This window comes from Salvelinus sp. IW2-2015, linkage group LG22, assembly GCF_002910315.2.
Source record: "Salvelinus sp. IW2-2015 linkage group LG22, ASM291031v2, whole genome shotgun sequence".
NCBI lineage: Eukaryota > Metazoa > Chordata > Actinopteri > Salmoniformes > Salmonidae > Salvelinus > Salvelinus sp. IW2-2015.
The window spans coordinates 4,964,714-4,976,961 of NC_036862.1; the positions used below are offsets into that span (position 1 = coordinate 4,964,714).

At 45.3% G+C, this 12,248-nt stretch overlaps 1 protein-coding gene across 1 annotated transcript in view; it reads right to left on the reverse strand.

Moving 5' to 3' along the window:
• Positions 1–10,370: 10,370 nt before the first annotated feature.
• The window catches only part of drc12 (dynein regulatory complex subunit 12 homolog), a 3,886-nt gene continuing 2,008 nt past the window's right edge, over positions 10,371–12,248 (reverse strand). Inside the window, exons 4-5 of the mRNA XM_023966938.1 lie at positions 11,394–11,524; positions 10,371–11,028 (exon numbers count right to left, since the gene is read on the reverse strand). Coding sequence (XP_023822706.1) covers positions 10,900–11,028; positions 11,394–11,524 — 260 coding nt within the window. The 3' untranslated portion in view covers positions 10,371–10,899. The remainder of the gene's footprint in view (positions 11,029–11,393; positions 11,525–12,248) is intronic.

The following is a 12,248-nucleotide window of genomic DNA, read 5'->3' on the forward strand; positions in this document are numbered from 1 at the left end:
GAACACTGGAGTGATAGATGTGCAGATGATGATGTGCAAGTAGAGATACTGGGGTGCAAAAGAGCAAGGAATAAGTAACAATATGGGGATGAGGTAGTTGGGTGTGCTATTTACAGATTGGCTGTGTACAGTACAGTTATCGGTGAGCTGCTCTGACAGCTGATGCTTAAAGTTAGAGAGGGAGATATAAGACTCCAGCTTCAGTGATTTTTGCAATTCGTTCCAGTCATTGGCAGCAGAGAACTGGAAGGAAAGGCGGCCAAAGCAAGTGTTGGCTTTGGGGTCACCAGTGAAATATACCTGCTGGAGCACGTGCTACGGGTGGGTGTTGCTAAGGTGACCAGTGAGCTGAGATAAGGTGGGCGTTTACCTAACATAGACTTATAGATGACCTGGAGCCAGTGGGTTTGATCTCTCTCTGCTAAGGTGACCAGTGAGCTGAGATAAGGTGGGGCTTTACCTAACATAGACTTATAGATGACCTGGAGCCAGTGGGTTTGGCAACGAATATGTAGTGAGGGCCAGCCAACGAGAGCATACAGGTCGCAGTGGTGGGTAGTATATGGGGCTTTGGTGACAAAACGGATGGCACTGTGATAGACTACATCCAATTTGCTGAGTAGAGTGTTGGAGGCTATTTTGTAAATGACATCGCCAAAGTCAAGGATCGGTAGGATAGTCAGTTTTATGAGGGTATGTTTGGCAGCATGAGTGAAGGAGGCTTTGTTTGCGAAATAGGAAGCCGATTATAGATTTAATTTAGGATTGGAGATGCTTAATGTGAGTCTGGAAGGATAGTTTACAGTCTAACCAGACACCTAAGTATTTGTAGTTGTCCACATATTCTCACAGTCAGAACCATCCAGAGTAGTGATGCTAGTCGGGCGGGAGGGTGTGGGCAGCAATCGGTTGAAGAGCATGCACTTAGTTTTACTTGCATTTAAAAGCAGTTGGAGGCCTCGGAAGGAGTGTTGTATGGCATTGAAGCTTGTTTGGAGGTTTGTTAGCATTGTGTCCAAAGAAAATCCAGATGTATACAGAATGGTGTCGTCTGCGTAGAGGTGGATCAGAGAATCACCAGCAGCAAGAGTGACATCATTGATATATACAGAGAAAAGAGTCGGCCAAGAATTGACCAATGTGGCACCCCCATAGAGACTGCCAGAGGTCCGGACAACAGGCCCTCCGATTTGACACACTGAACTCTATCTGAGAAGTAGTTGGTGAACCAGGCGAGGCAGTCGTTTGAGAAGCCAAGGCTGTTGAGTCTGCGGTGATTGAGAATGTGGTGATTGACAGAGTCGAAAGCCTTAGCCAGGTCGATGAAGACGGCTGCACAGTACTGTCTTTTATCGATGGCGGTTATGGACCTTGAGCGTGGCTGAGGTGCACCCATGACCAGCTCGGAAACCAGATTGCATAGTGGAGAAGGTACGGTGGGATTCAAAATGGTCGGTGATCTGTTTGTTAACTTGGCTTTCGAAGACCTTAGAAAGGCAGGGCAGGATGGATATAGGTCTATAACAGTTTGGGTCTAGAGTGTCTCCCCCTTTAAAGAGGGGATGACCGCGGCAGCTTTAAAATCTTTGGGGATCTCAGACGATACAAAAGAAATGTTGAACACGCTAGTAATAGGGGTTGCAACAATTTCGGCTGATCATTTTAGAAAAAGAGGGTCCAGATTGTCTAGCCCAGCTGATTTTTAGAGGATCCAGATTTTTCAGCTCTTTCAAAACATCAGCTGTCTGGATTTGGTGAAGGAGGGGGGGGGGGGGGGGGGGGGCTTGGGCAAGTTGCTGCAGGGGGTCCTGAGATGTTTTGGCCGGGTAGGGGTAGCCAGGTGGAAAGCATGGCCAGCCATAGAAAAATGCTTATTGATATTATCGATTTTAGTTGATTTATTGGTGGTGACAATGTTTCCTTTCCTCAGGGCAGTGCGCAGCTGGGAGGAGGTTCTCTTATTCTCCATGGACTTTATGGTGTCCCAAAACTTTTTGGAATTAGTGCTACAGGATGAAAATGTATGTTTGAAAAAGCTAGCCTTAGCTTTCCTAACTGACTGAGTGTATTGGTTCCTGACTTCCCTGAAAAGTTGCATATCGCGGGGGCTATTCGATGCTAATGCAGAACGCCACAGGATGTTTTTGTGCTGGTCAAGGGCAGTCAAGTCTGGGGTAAACCAAGGGCTATATCTGTTCTTGGTTCTACATTTTTGGAATGGGGCATGCTTATTTAAGATGGTGAGGGAAGCACTTTTAAAGAACAACCAGGTATCCTCTACTGACGGGATGAGGTCAATATCCTTCCAGGATACCCGGGCCAGGTGGATTAGAAAGGCCTGCTCGCTGAAGTGTTTTAGGGAGCGTTTGACAGTGATGAGGGGTGGTCGTTATGCACGCAGGCAATGAGGCAATGGTCGCTGAGATCCTGGTTGAAGACGGCAGAGGTGTATTTAGAGGGCAAGTTGGACAGGATGATATCTAAGAGGGCGCCCATGGTTACGGATTTAGAGATGTACCTGGTAGGTTCCTTGATAATTTGTGTGAGATTGAGGGCATCTAGCTTAGATTGTAGGACGGCCGGGGTGTTAAGCATGTCCCAGTGTAGGTTACCTAACAGTACAAACTCTGAAGATAGATGTGGGGCAATCAATTCACATATGGTGTCCAGGGYAAGGCTGGGGGCTGAAGGGGGTCTATAACAAGCGGCAACGGTGAGAGACTTGTTTCTGGAAAGGTGAATTTTTTAAAGTAGAAGCTCGAATTGTTTGGGCACAGACCTGGATAGTATGACAGAACTCTGCAGGCTATCTCTGCAGTAGATTCCCACTCCGCCACCTTTGGCAGTTCTATCTTGTTGGAAAATGTTAAAGTTAGGGATGGAAATTTCAGGATTTTTTGTGGCCGTCCTGAGCCAGGATTGAGACACGGCTAGGACATCCGGGTTGGCGGAGTGTGCTAAAGCAGTGAATAAAACAAACTTAGGGAGGAGGCTTCTAATGTTAACATACATGAATTCAAGGCTTTTACGCTTGCAGAAGTAAAAAAATTAGAGCGCCTGGGAAATGGGAGTGGAGCTAGGCGCTGCAGGGCCTGGGTTAACCTCTACATCACCAGAGGAATTGAGGAGGAGTAGGATAAGGGTACGGCTAAAGGCTATAAGAACTGGTCGTCTAGTGCGTTCGGAACAGAGTGTAAAAGGAGCAGATTTCTGTGCGCGGAAGAATAGATTCAAGGCATAATGTACACACAAGGGTATGGTAGGATGTGAATACAGTGGAGGTAAACCTAGGCATTGAGTGAYGATGAGAGAGATTTTGTCTCTAGAGGCACCATTTAWGCCAGGTGAGGTCACCGCATCTGTGGGGGGTGGAACAAAAGGGCTAGCTAAGGCATATTGAGCASGGCTGGAGGCTCTACAGTGAAATAAGACAATAATCACTAACCAGAACAGCAATGGACAAGGCATATTGACATTAGGGAGAGGAATGGGTAGCCGAGTGATCATAGGGTCCAGTGAGTAGCTAGGCGAGCTGGAGACACGGCGATTCAGACAGCTAGCGGGCCGGGGCTAGCAGGCTAGCAGATGGGCCTTCGGGGGACATCGCGACGGAAGAGCCTGTTGAAACCCCCTTGGACGGTTACGTCGGCAGACCAGTCGTGATGGATCGGTGGGGCTCCGTGGCGGCAGTAAAAGGGTCCAGGCCAATTGGCAAAATAGGTATTGTAGCCCAAGAAATTGGCTGATGGACCTGATGGCCCGTGATGGACCTGATGGCCCGTGATGGACCTGATGGCCCGTGTGCCTCCCCCCAAAATGTTTTGGGGGGGCACACGGGGAGTGTGGCGGAGTCAGGTTGGAAACCTGAGCCCACTCCCCGTGCTTACCGTGGCGAGCATGGGATTGGTCAGGCCCCGTGCTATGGGGTGATGCGCACTGTGTCTCGGCCGAGCATCCACAGGCCGGTGTGCTCGGTGCCAGCGTCCCGCATTTGCCGGGTGGAAGCTGGCATCCAGCCAGAACGGGTGCGGCCAGATCTGCGCTCGAGACCGCCAGTGCGCCTCCACGGCCCAGTGTATCCGGTGCCTCGGCCAAGGACAAGGCCTCCTGCATGTCTCCCCAGCCTGGTGAGTCCTGTGCCTGTGCTGAGCCCTAACCCTCCTGCAAGTGGCTCCCCAGCCTGGTGAGTCCTGTGCCTGCTGCCAGAGCCAGGCCTCCTGTGTGTCTCTCCACTCCAGTGATGATCCATGGCAAGAAGCTTCCAGTGGTGATCCATGGCACGAAGCCTCCAGTGATGATCCATGGCACGAAGCCTCCAGTGATGATCCAAGGTAAGAAGCCTCCAGTGATGATCCATGGCATGAAGCCTCCAGTGATGATCCATGGCACGAAGCCTCCAGTGATGATCATGGCACGAAGCTCCATGATGATCCATGGCACGAAGCCTCCAGTGATGATCCATAGCAGGAAGCTCCAGTGATGATCCATGGCACAAAGTCTCCAGTGATGATCCATGGCAAGAACCTCCAGTGATGATCCATGGCACGAAGCCTCCAGTGATGACCATGGCAGCGAAGCCTTCCAAGTGAGGAGTTATGGCACGAGGCCTCCAGCGACGCCCTCTAGTCCGGAGCCTCCAGCGACGCCCTCTAGTCCGGAGCCTCCAGCGTCGTCCTCTAGTCAGGAGCCTCCAGCGACGCCCTCTAGTCCGGAGCCTCCAGCGTCGCCCTCTAGTCCGGAGCCTCCAGCGACGCCCTCTAGTCCGGAGCCTCCAGCGATGCTCTCCRGTCAGGAGCAGCCAGCGTCTCCCTCTGGTCCGGAGCAGCCAGAGTCTCCCTCCTGTCCGGAGCAGCCAGAGTCTCCCTCCTATCCGGAGCAGCCAGAGTCAAGGTTGGTCCGTACCGCACGTGTATGTTTGGGCCAAATCAAGGCTGGTCCAGACAGGACCTAAAACCAATGTCCGTGGATGTGGAAATCAAGGCCGGTCTGGACTGCTCCGAAAATTATGGCTGGTCCAGACAGTACCAAAAAAATACGTCCAAAAGATGTTGGCGTCGGTCCTTCCTTACTGGGGTGTAGCCTACCATGTCCGCCTGCAATGGCATTTTATGAATACCCATCCATGTGTTAGGCCCACCGCTTTATTGGTCCACATTACTGTGACTACTCAATTTGGCTATTTAAGTTCTGAATATCAGCCTCCCAACTTTACAAGGAGTTATCCTGAGCCTTTCTGCAATGTGTTTACACAGCAGGAAATGCAGAAGAATTTTCATTTTCGCTATGATCACCTCGTCAAAAATTGACGGATACAAACTTGACTCCACTGATCGCGGCAATTTAGCCAACGAGGTGAAACTCCTGGACAGCAGTTGTGAGTAGCTTGATTGTCCATTCCATATTTTCCATTTTACTTTGACCCGTCTTGTTTTTAGGATATTTTAGGATATGTCAGCACATTTTTAATTTGATTGGGCGCCATTTAGGTTAGCCTATTTGAGCGGAGGAACCTGCATGATGTAAAAAGTGTCTTTCTCATTACATCGTCAAACATTTTATCTCCAGCCTGTAGGCTACAGAAAAGGCCACACACTCTTTCTACCATATACGACACTGAATAAAAATATAAACGAAACATGCAACAATTTCAAAGATTTTACTGAGTTACAGTTCATATAAGGAAATCAGTCAATTGAAATAAATAAATGAGGCCCTAATCTATGGATTTCACATGACTGGGAATACAGACATGCATCTGTTGGTCACAGATACCTTAAATTAAAGGTAGGGGCGTGGATCAGAAAACCAGTCAGTATCTGGTGTCACCACCATTTGCCTCCATTTGGATTATCTTGGCAAAGGAGAAATGCTCACTATCAGGGATGTAAGCTCAATTGTGCCCAAAATTTTAGAGAAATAAGCTTTTTGAGGTTATGAAACATTTCTGGGATCTTTTATTTCAGCTCATGAAACATGGGACAAATACTTTATATTTTTGTTCAGTATATATCTGCTACATGATTTATGTGACATAATTTCTTTGATGCAACGTTGGTGGAGCGTGGCAGAGATGCGTCTCTCCAACAGCACCCTGGAGAGGCGCTGAGAATGGACAAGCTATATATTTTGCGCCCCAGCCTTTGACAGAGTGGGCACTGCTTATCACACGGCGTCATCAGAGCTCAAATAAAAAGCCAATTTGTCACTGGTTGTCACGCCCTGGCCTTAGTATTCTTTGTTTTATTTATTATTTTAGTTAGGTCAGGGTGTGACATGGGGAGTGTATGTGTTTTTGTAGTGTCTAGGGTGGTTGTAAGGTTTAGGGGGTTTATTAGAGTAGTTGGGTTTATGTTTAGTATAGGTATCTAGCTGTGTCTATGGTTGTGTGTAGTTGTCTAGGGAAGTCTATGGTTGCCTGAATGGGTTCTCAATTAGAGACAGCTGGTTATTGTTGTCTCTGATTGGGAGMCATATTTAAGGTAACCATAGGCTTTAGCTGTTTGTGGGGTATTGTCTATGTCGATGTTCTATGTTGCTTGTAGGCACTAGTTCATGTTTAGCTTCACGTTCGTCTGTTTTGTTATTTTGTAAAGTAGTTTCGTTTGGTGTTCGTTCTCTTCAAATAAAAGGAAGATGACTTACTTTCCACGCGCTGCATGTTGGTCCTCACTCTCTACTATAGACGATCGTGACACTGGTTGAGAGAAATTGTCAATGTTTGGGGGCAGAATTATTTTACGTTTTATGTGTTGTCGGAGGTGCGTCTTGGTCAGTTTAGTTTAGAAAATGCCGCCCTCTTCAATCTGCCGGCATAGGCAGCTGCCTAATCCTGCCTAATGAGCAGGCCGGTCTTGGGTTTCAGGGTATTTATCAATGACAAGGTTAGATAGGAGGCACCAGTGAAATGCCCAGTCTGGTAGTTTTGGGGTAGGGGAGAATCAGAAAAGAGAGGCTATGGAGTGTGATGATAGGGTAGTAATGGAGGGTCATTACAGTATGGTATGGGTATGGTAAGTATATATTTTGAAACCAATTAAAGGACTGTTCGAAGCTTAGAACGTAGTAGGCTACACAATTGTAGCAACACTATAAGGCCAATGATTGTTTTACGAAATAAATTGAGTTTCAATTCTCTGATTGCAGACAATATCAGGACCATCAAGTCCCATCCTCCAGCTACACACATGTTATAATCTTATTGTATAGCAATGTATCTCTATTATGTACATTAAGGTAAAAAAAAAWAATGAAAACAGATGTAATTGACCCTGATTAGGTTATTTTATCATTGATGCAAGTACCACAGTAAAAGAACATTGGCAACGGGTTAGCAGGACACAAAATACGACACAAATTTGAGTGTTTATTGATTTGCTGGCAATTCTACGCAATGACCCATTGTGGTGTATAAAGAGTGGTTTTCAAGAGTGTTTCTAACCAAGGTGAGACGCTGTCAGGGTCTGCATCGCCAGACGCTCGTTGTTGGACATATTGACCAAAACATCTTGACATTGTTTGTCTTTCAGAGAAATAAAATGGAGGTTCATTTACTTTGTTGCGTCCCCTTGCGCTTTATTCCTGCCTTAATCGATGGCCCTCGAATGGGGAAACATTGATTGCCTGGCAGCCAGATTGTGTGTGAGGCAGAGAGACACATCAGCCTGCACATAAGTGTTACTCTGAAGAAATAATATAACACATTTCAGCAGGGAGACATACACATGGGCACATGCATGTGTGTAAACATGTACACACACACATAAACACACACATATGCACACTTGCACACGCACACACACACACACACACACAGATGTTTTCATGGGCAATCGCAGCAGGAGTGTCTGATGATTCATCAGCTGGAGACAATCTCAGATTTGTGATAGTGAGAGGGATAGCAACCTGTACGCCATGCTGTTGACAGCCATTGGAGTAAATAATCATGGGAGTATAGAGTACACAGTATATAGAGTACACAGTATTATTTGCTCCAGTTTGCATCATAGGTTTACATCAGACGCAAACAGCTCTTTTTAAGCATCTGCAGCAGATACGGCTGCCACTTAATTGACACGAATGCCATCCTGTATTGCAACAATCAGACCATAGACTGTTTGAATCAGTGAAGTCATAGGGCTCATGTAACCTTCCCACGAATGTGACCAAGGATAGAGTCTGGTGATTTCTGTCTACTTGTGGAGTTGCTATTCACTCAAGAAACATGTCTCAGTTGTGTATGATTTATACCACTAAAGCGACAAACTAATTGCAATGAGTGTACACACACATTACTAAAATGAAGTTGGGTTCATACTTCTTATTGGAGTGAATTTAAGGGAAGTTTGATCATTAGCTGCTGTGGAAGCACAAGAAAAAAGGCATAAAGCAGCAGAGACACCTAGAGGCCCCAGTGGAGAAAGTGCTTATTCTGGTTGCAATTATGTTAGCACAGCTGAAAAATGTTGTCCTGATTAAAGAAGCAATAAAACTGGCTTTCTTTAGACTAGTTGAGTATCTGGAGAATCAGCATTTSTGGGTTCGATTACAGGCTCAAAATGTCTAGAAACAAATAATTTCTTCTGAAACTTGTCAGTCTATTCTTGTTCTGAGAAAATGAAGGCTACTCCATGTGAGAAACACCGCTGTGTACTACTCCCTTCAAAGAACAGAGCAAACTGGCTCTAACAGAATAAAAGGAGGAGTACATGGCCCTGGTGCACAACTAAGCAAGAGGACAAGTACATTAGAGTGTCTAGTTTGAGAAAGAGATGCCTCACAAGTCCTCAACTGGCAGCTTCATTAAATAGTACCCGCAAAACACCAGTCTCAACGTCAACAGTGAAGATGCTGGCCTTCTAGGTAGAGTTGCAAAGAAAAAGCCATACCTCAGACTGGCCAATAAAAAGAAAAGCTTAAGATGGGCAAAAGAACACAGACACTGGACAGAGGAACTCTGCCTAAAAGGCCAGCATCCCGGAGTCGCCTCTTCACTGTTGACGTTGAAATGATAAACTTTCTGATAATGGGCCTCTGTACGCCTATGTAGATATTCCATTAATAATCTGCTGTTTCCAGCTACAATAGTAATTTCCAACGTTAACAATGTCTACACTGTATTTCTGATCAATTTGATGTTATTGTCACGCCCTGACCATAGAGAGCCCTTGGTTCTCTATGGTGTTGTAAGTCAGGGCGTGACTAGGGGGTGTTCTAGTCGATTTATTTCTATGTTTGGGATTGAGTATGGTTCCCAATTAGAGGCAGCTGATTATCGTTGTCTCTAATTGGGGATCATATTTAAGGTGTCCCTGTTCCCACCTGCATTTGTGGGATATTGTTTCTATATGTGCTTGTTGCACTATGTTACTTCACGTTTCGGTGCTTGTTTATTGTTGAGAAGTTTCACTTTTAATAAAGATGTGGAACTCCGATCACACTGTGCCTTAGTCTGTCCATTTTCACGAGCGTGACAGTTATTTTAATGGACAAAAAATGTTATTTTCTTTCAAAAGCAAGGACATGTCTAAGTGACCCCAAACTTTTGAACGGTAATATGTATACATATATACACAGTGTCCTCTTAACTGTGATGGAAATGTACGAGAGAGATAATGTGCATCTACTGTATTTTTGCATCTTGTTTATTTCCCTTTGTGGCCTCCGGCTGTCCTGCTTGTGTCCCACTTGGCCTTCAGCCCACACAGCATATGGCCAGTAAGTAAGTCCATACTTCACACGACCATCATCTTCACTGGATCTCTGCTTAAGTCATGGCATTAATATATTCTAAACAACATTACAAACCTATACAAGTACATTTTAAGTGGGTATGGCTAACTACTGACACAAACTCAGTGCCCTTGTGTTGGAGGTTAGATTCCAAGTCATACCAGAGCCTCGACAAATTTGAAATTCGTTTTGTCTTAACACGGTTGACAAGCAAAACACTTTAAATAGCGTTGCCACAAACGCAATAGTTATGAAGCAAATCTGCATTCATATCTTTCACCAGGAAGAGCCTAAAGCTAGGCTTAATTGTGCCATGATCAGCCACATCTAGTGGACATGAAAAGGTAGTGTTCAATAAAATACCTGAACGACTATCAGGAAAGATGGGAGATGCACCCTGGTAGAAATGTACGATACATAAACTAACTTACTTCCATAAATATGTGTTGTAAGTGTAAAAAAGCCAATCAATGCACAGTAGTTGTTTCCCTCTCAAACAATAGCCATTCGTTTGAGAGTTAGTATGTAAGTTACTGTGGATCATTTCAAACGACAATTTGTGTCACCCAAAGATTCAAAAACGTAATATTTGTGAATGACCATCAATAGCACAATAACTGTAGGAAGAAAATCAAACGGCATGTATTTAAGAAGTATTTTAAGAAGTATTATACATCATGAAAGACACAGTAACAAAATGAATCAAACACTGGTTGTTACATTATTGTCATTAAGTTTTCCTTCTCGTTAATGAATGACTTCAAATCAACACGGAATCTATCTATTTCCTTTGCCATAATGTGTGTCAAGCGTCTCAGAGTAGGAGTGCTGATGTGGATCAGGTCCTCACCGTCCATGTAATGTTATTCATTCTTATCTAAAAAAGAAAACTGATCCTAGATCAACACTCCAACTCTGAGTCGCTTGACACATACGAGCGCCTGGTGTGCCTGCTCTTATACTAGCAATGGCACTATGTGGTGGTGATCAGGGCCAGTATTCATAAAGATTATCAGAGTAGGAGTGCTGATCTAGGATCTATTTAGCCTTTTAGATTATAATGAAATGTACATGGACAGGGGGGTAAAAGGGGGGACATGGATCCGAGATCTGCACTCTTACCAGGAGACATTTTATGCATACGGGCCCTGGTTACATAATTAGAGCCTTTCAGATGTCCAGTGAGTTCAAGCCAAAGTCAGAGAGCAGCTCTTTGTATTCCTGATGGACAACAGTACTCTCATGCTCCCACCGCAGTCGAGCCTCAGCCAGTTGGGAGGTCAAACTGTCCAAAGTGTCCTGGTAGGGGTCAATCAAGAATTGTTATATCGGAGTGTGTCCCAAAAAGCACTCTATTGCCAACTTTTGACGAGAGCCAAGTAGTGCACCATATAGGGAAAATAGTGTCATTTGGGAAACCCACTGGGAATCATTCTCATGAAGAGAAAAACAAGACATACATATAATATCTCAAACGTTATCACATCTATAGCATACGTTGTTATCAAAGATATAATCAGTGGGGGCAAAAGCATCAATATCATTGCCCGATATTCATTTTCTTCAGGCAACTAACAAATGTGTTTGCATTCCTTTCATACTCGTTCCCTGTGATTATGTTACAACATAAGCCCTCTTTGATAAGCTGAAATGAGTTCACTCACATGCAGAATCTTCTCATAGTCGGTCTCCATGTTGTCCAGTTTGTTTTGAAAGTCAGCTATTGTGGTATCCTTCTCCTGCTGCAACTGCTCATGCGCTTTCCTTTCTGCCCTCAACTCCTCCTGACACTGAGCTGAGCACACTCAGACACAGACAGACAGACAGAGGTACATAGGTACGTACAGACAGACAGACAGACAGACAGACAGACAGACAGACAGACAGACAGACAGACAGACAGACAGACAGACAGACTACCGGTGGCTCGCAAATTGGAGCACGGGAGGGTCGGAGTATGAGTCGAAATCAAAGTATGCGAAAGGAGCACGGAGGACACTTCTCAAATGAGTATTCTGTTGTACATATCGATGCAAGTTTCAACGGAAAGTATGCAAAGAAATATGACGCAACCACATAAAAAATTAAGAAACATTTCTTGAAATCAATGGCGGCCATTATTTGAGCTGATGCGAGAGGAAATATATATCTTGGAAGAAGGTTCAGTGAATGGGGAGGTGAAGTGTGAGGTAATACAGTAGGGGGAGTGGGAGTCCTTCTCAAGTGTATTGTTTTATGCATTCTCCACACTCTAGTCCTCACAAGGATGTACTCAAGAGAATGTGGTCGGGAATGCCACTCTGAGCATGACAGTGTGGAGCACGATAGTATGCATATTGAGTGTGTGTGTGTGTTGTGTGTGTGTGTGTGTGTGTGTGTGTGTGTGTGTGTGTGTGTGTGTGTGTGTGTGTGCGCTTACGTATGCGGGTGCGCGTGTGTGTTGAGATTGTTCCCTTCCACCAACCTGCACTGACGTCTTTGCGGTCCGTCTCTCATGGTGGAGCTCCTGCTCGGCATGT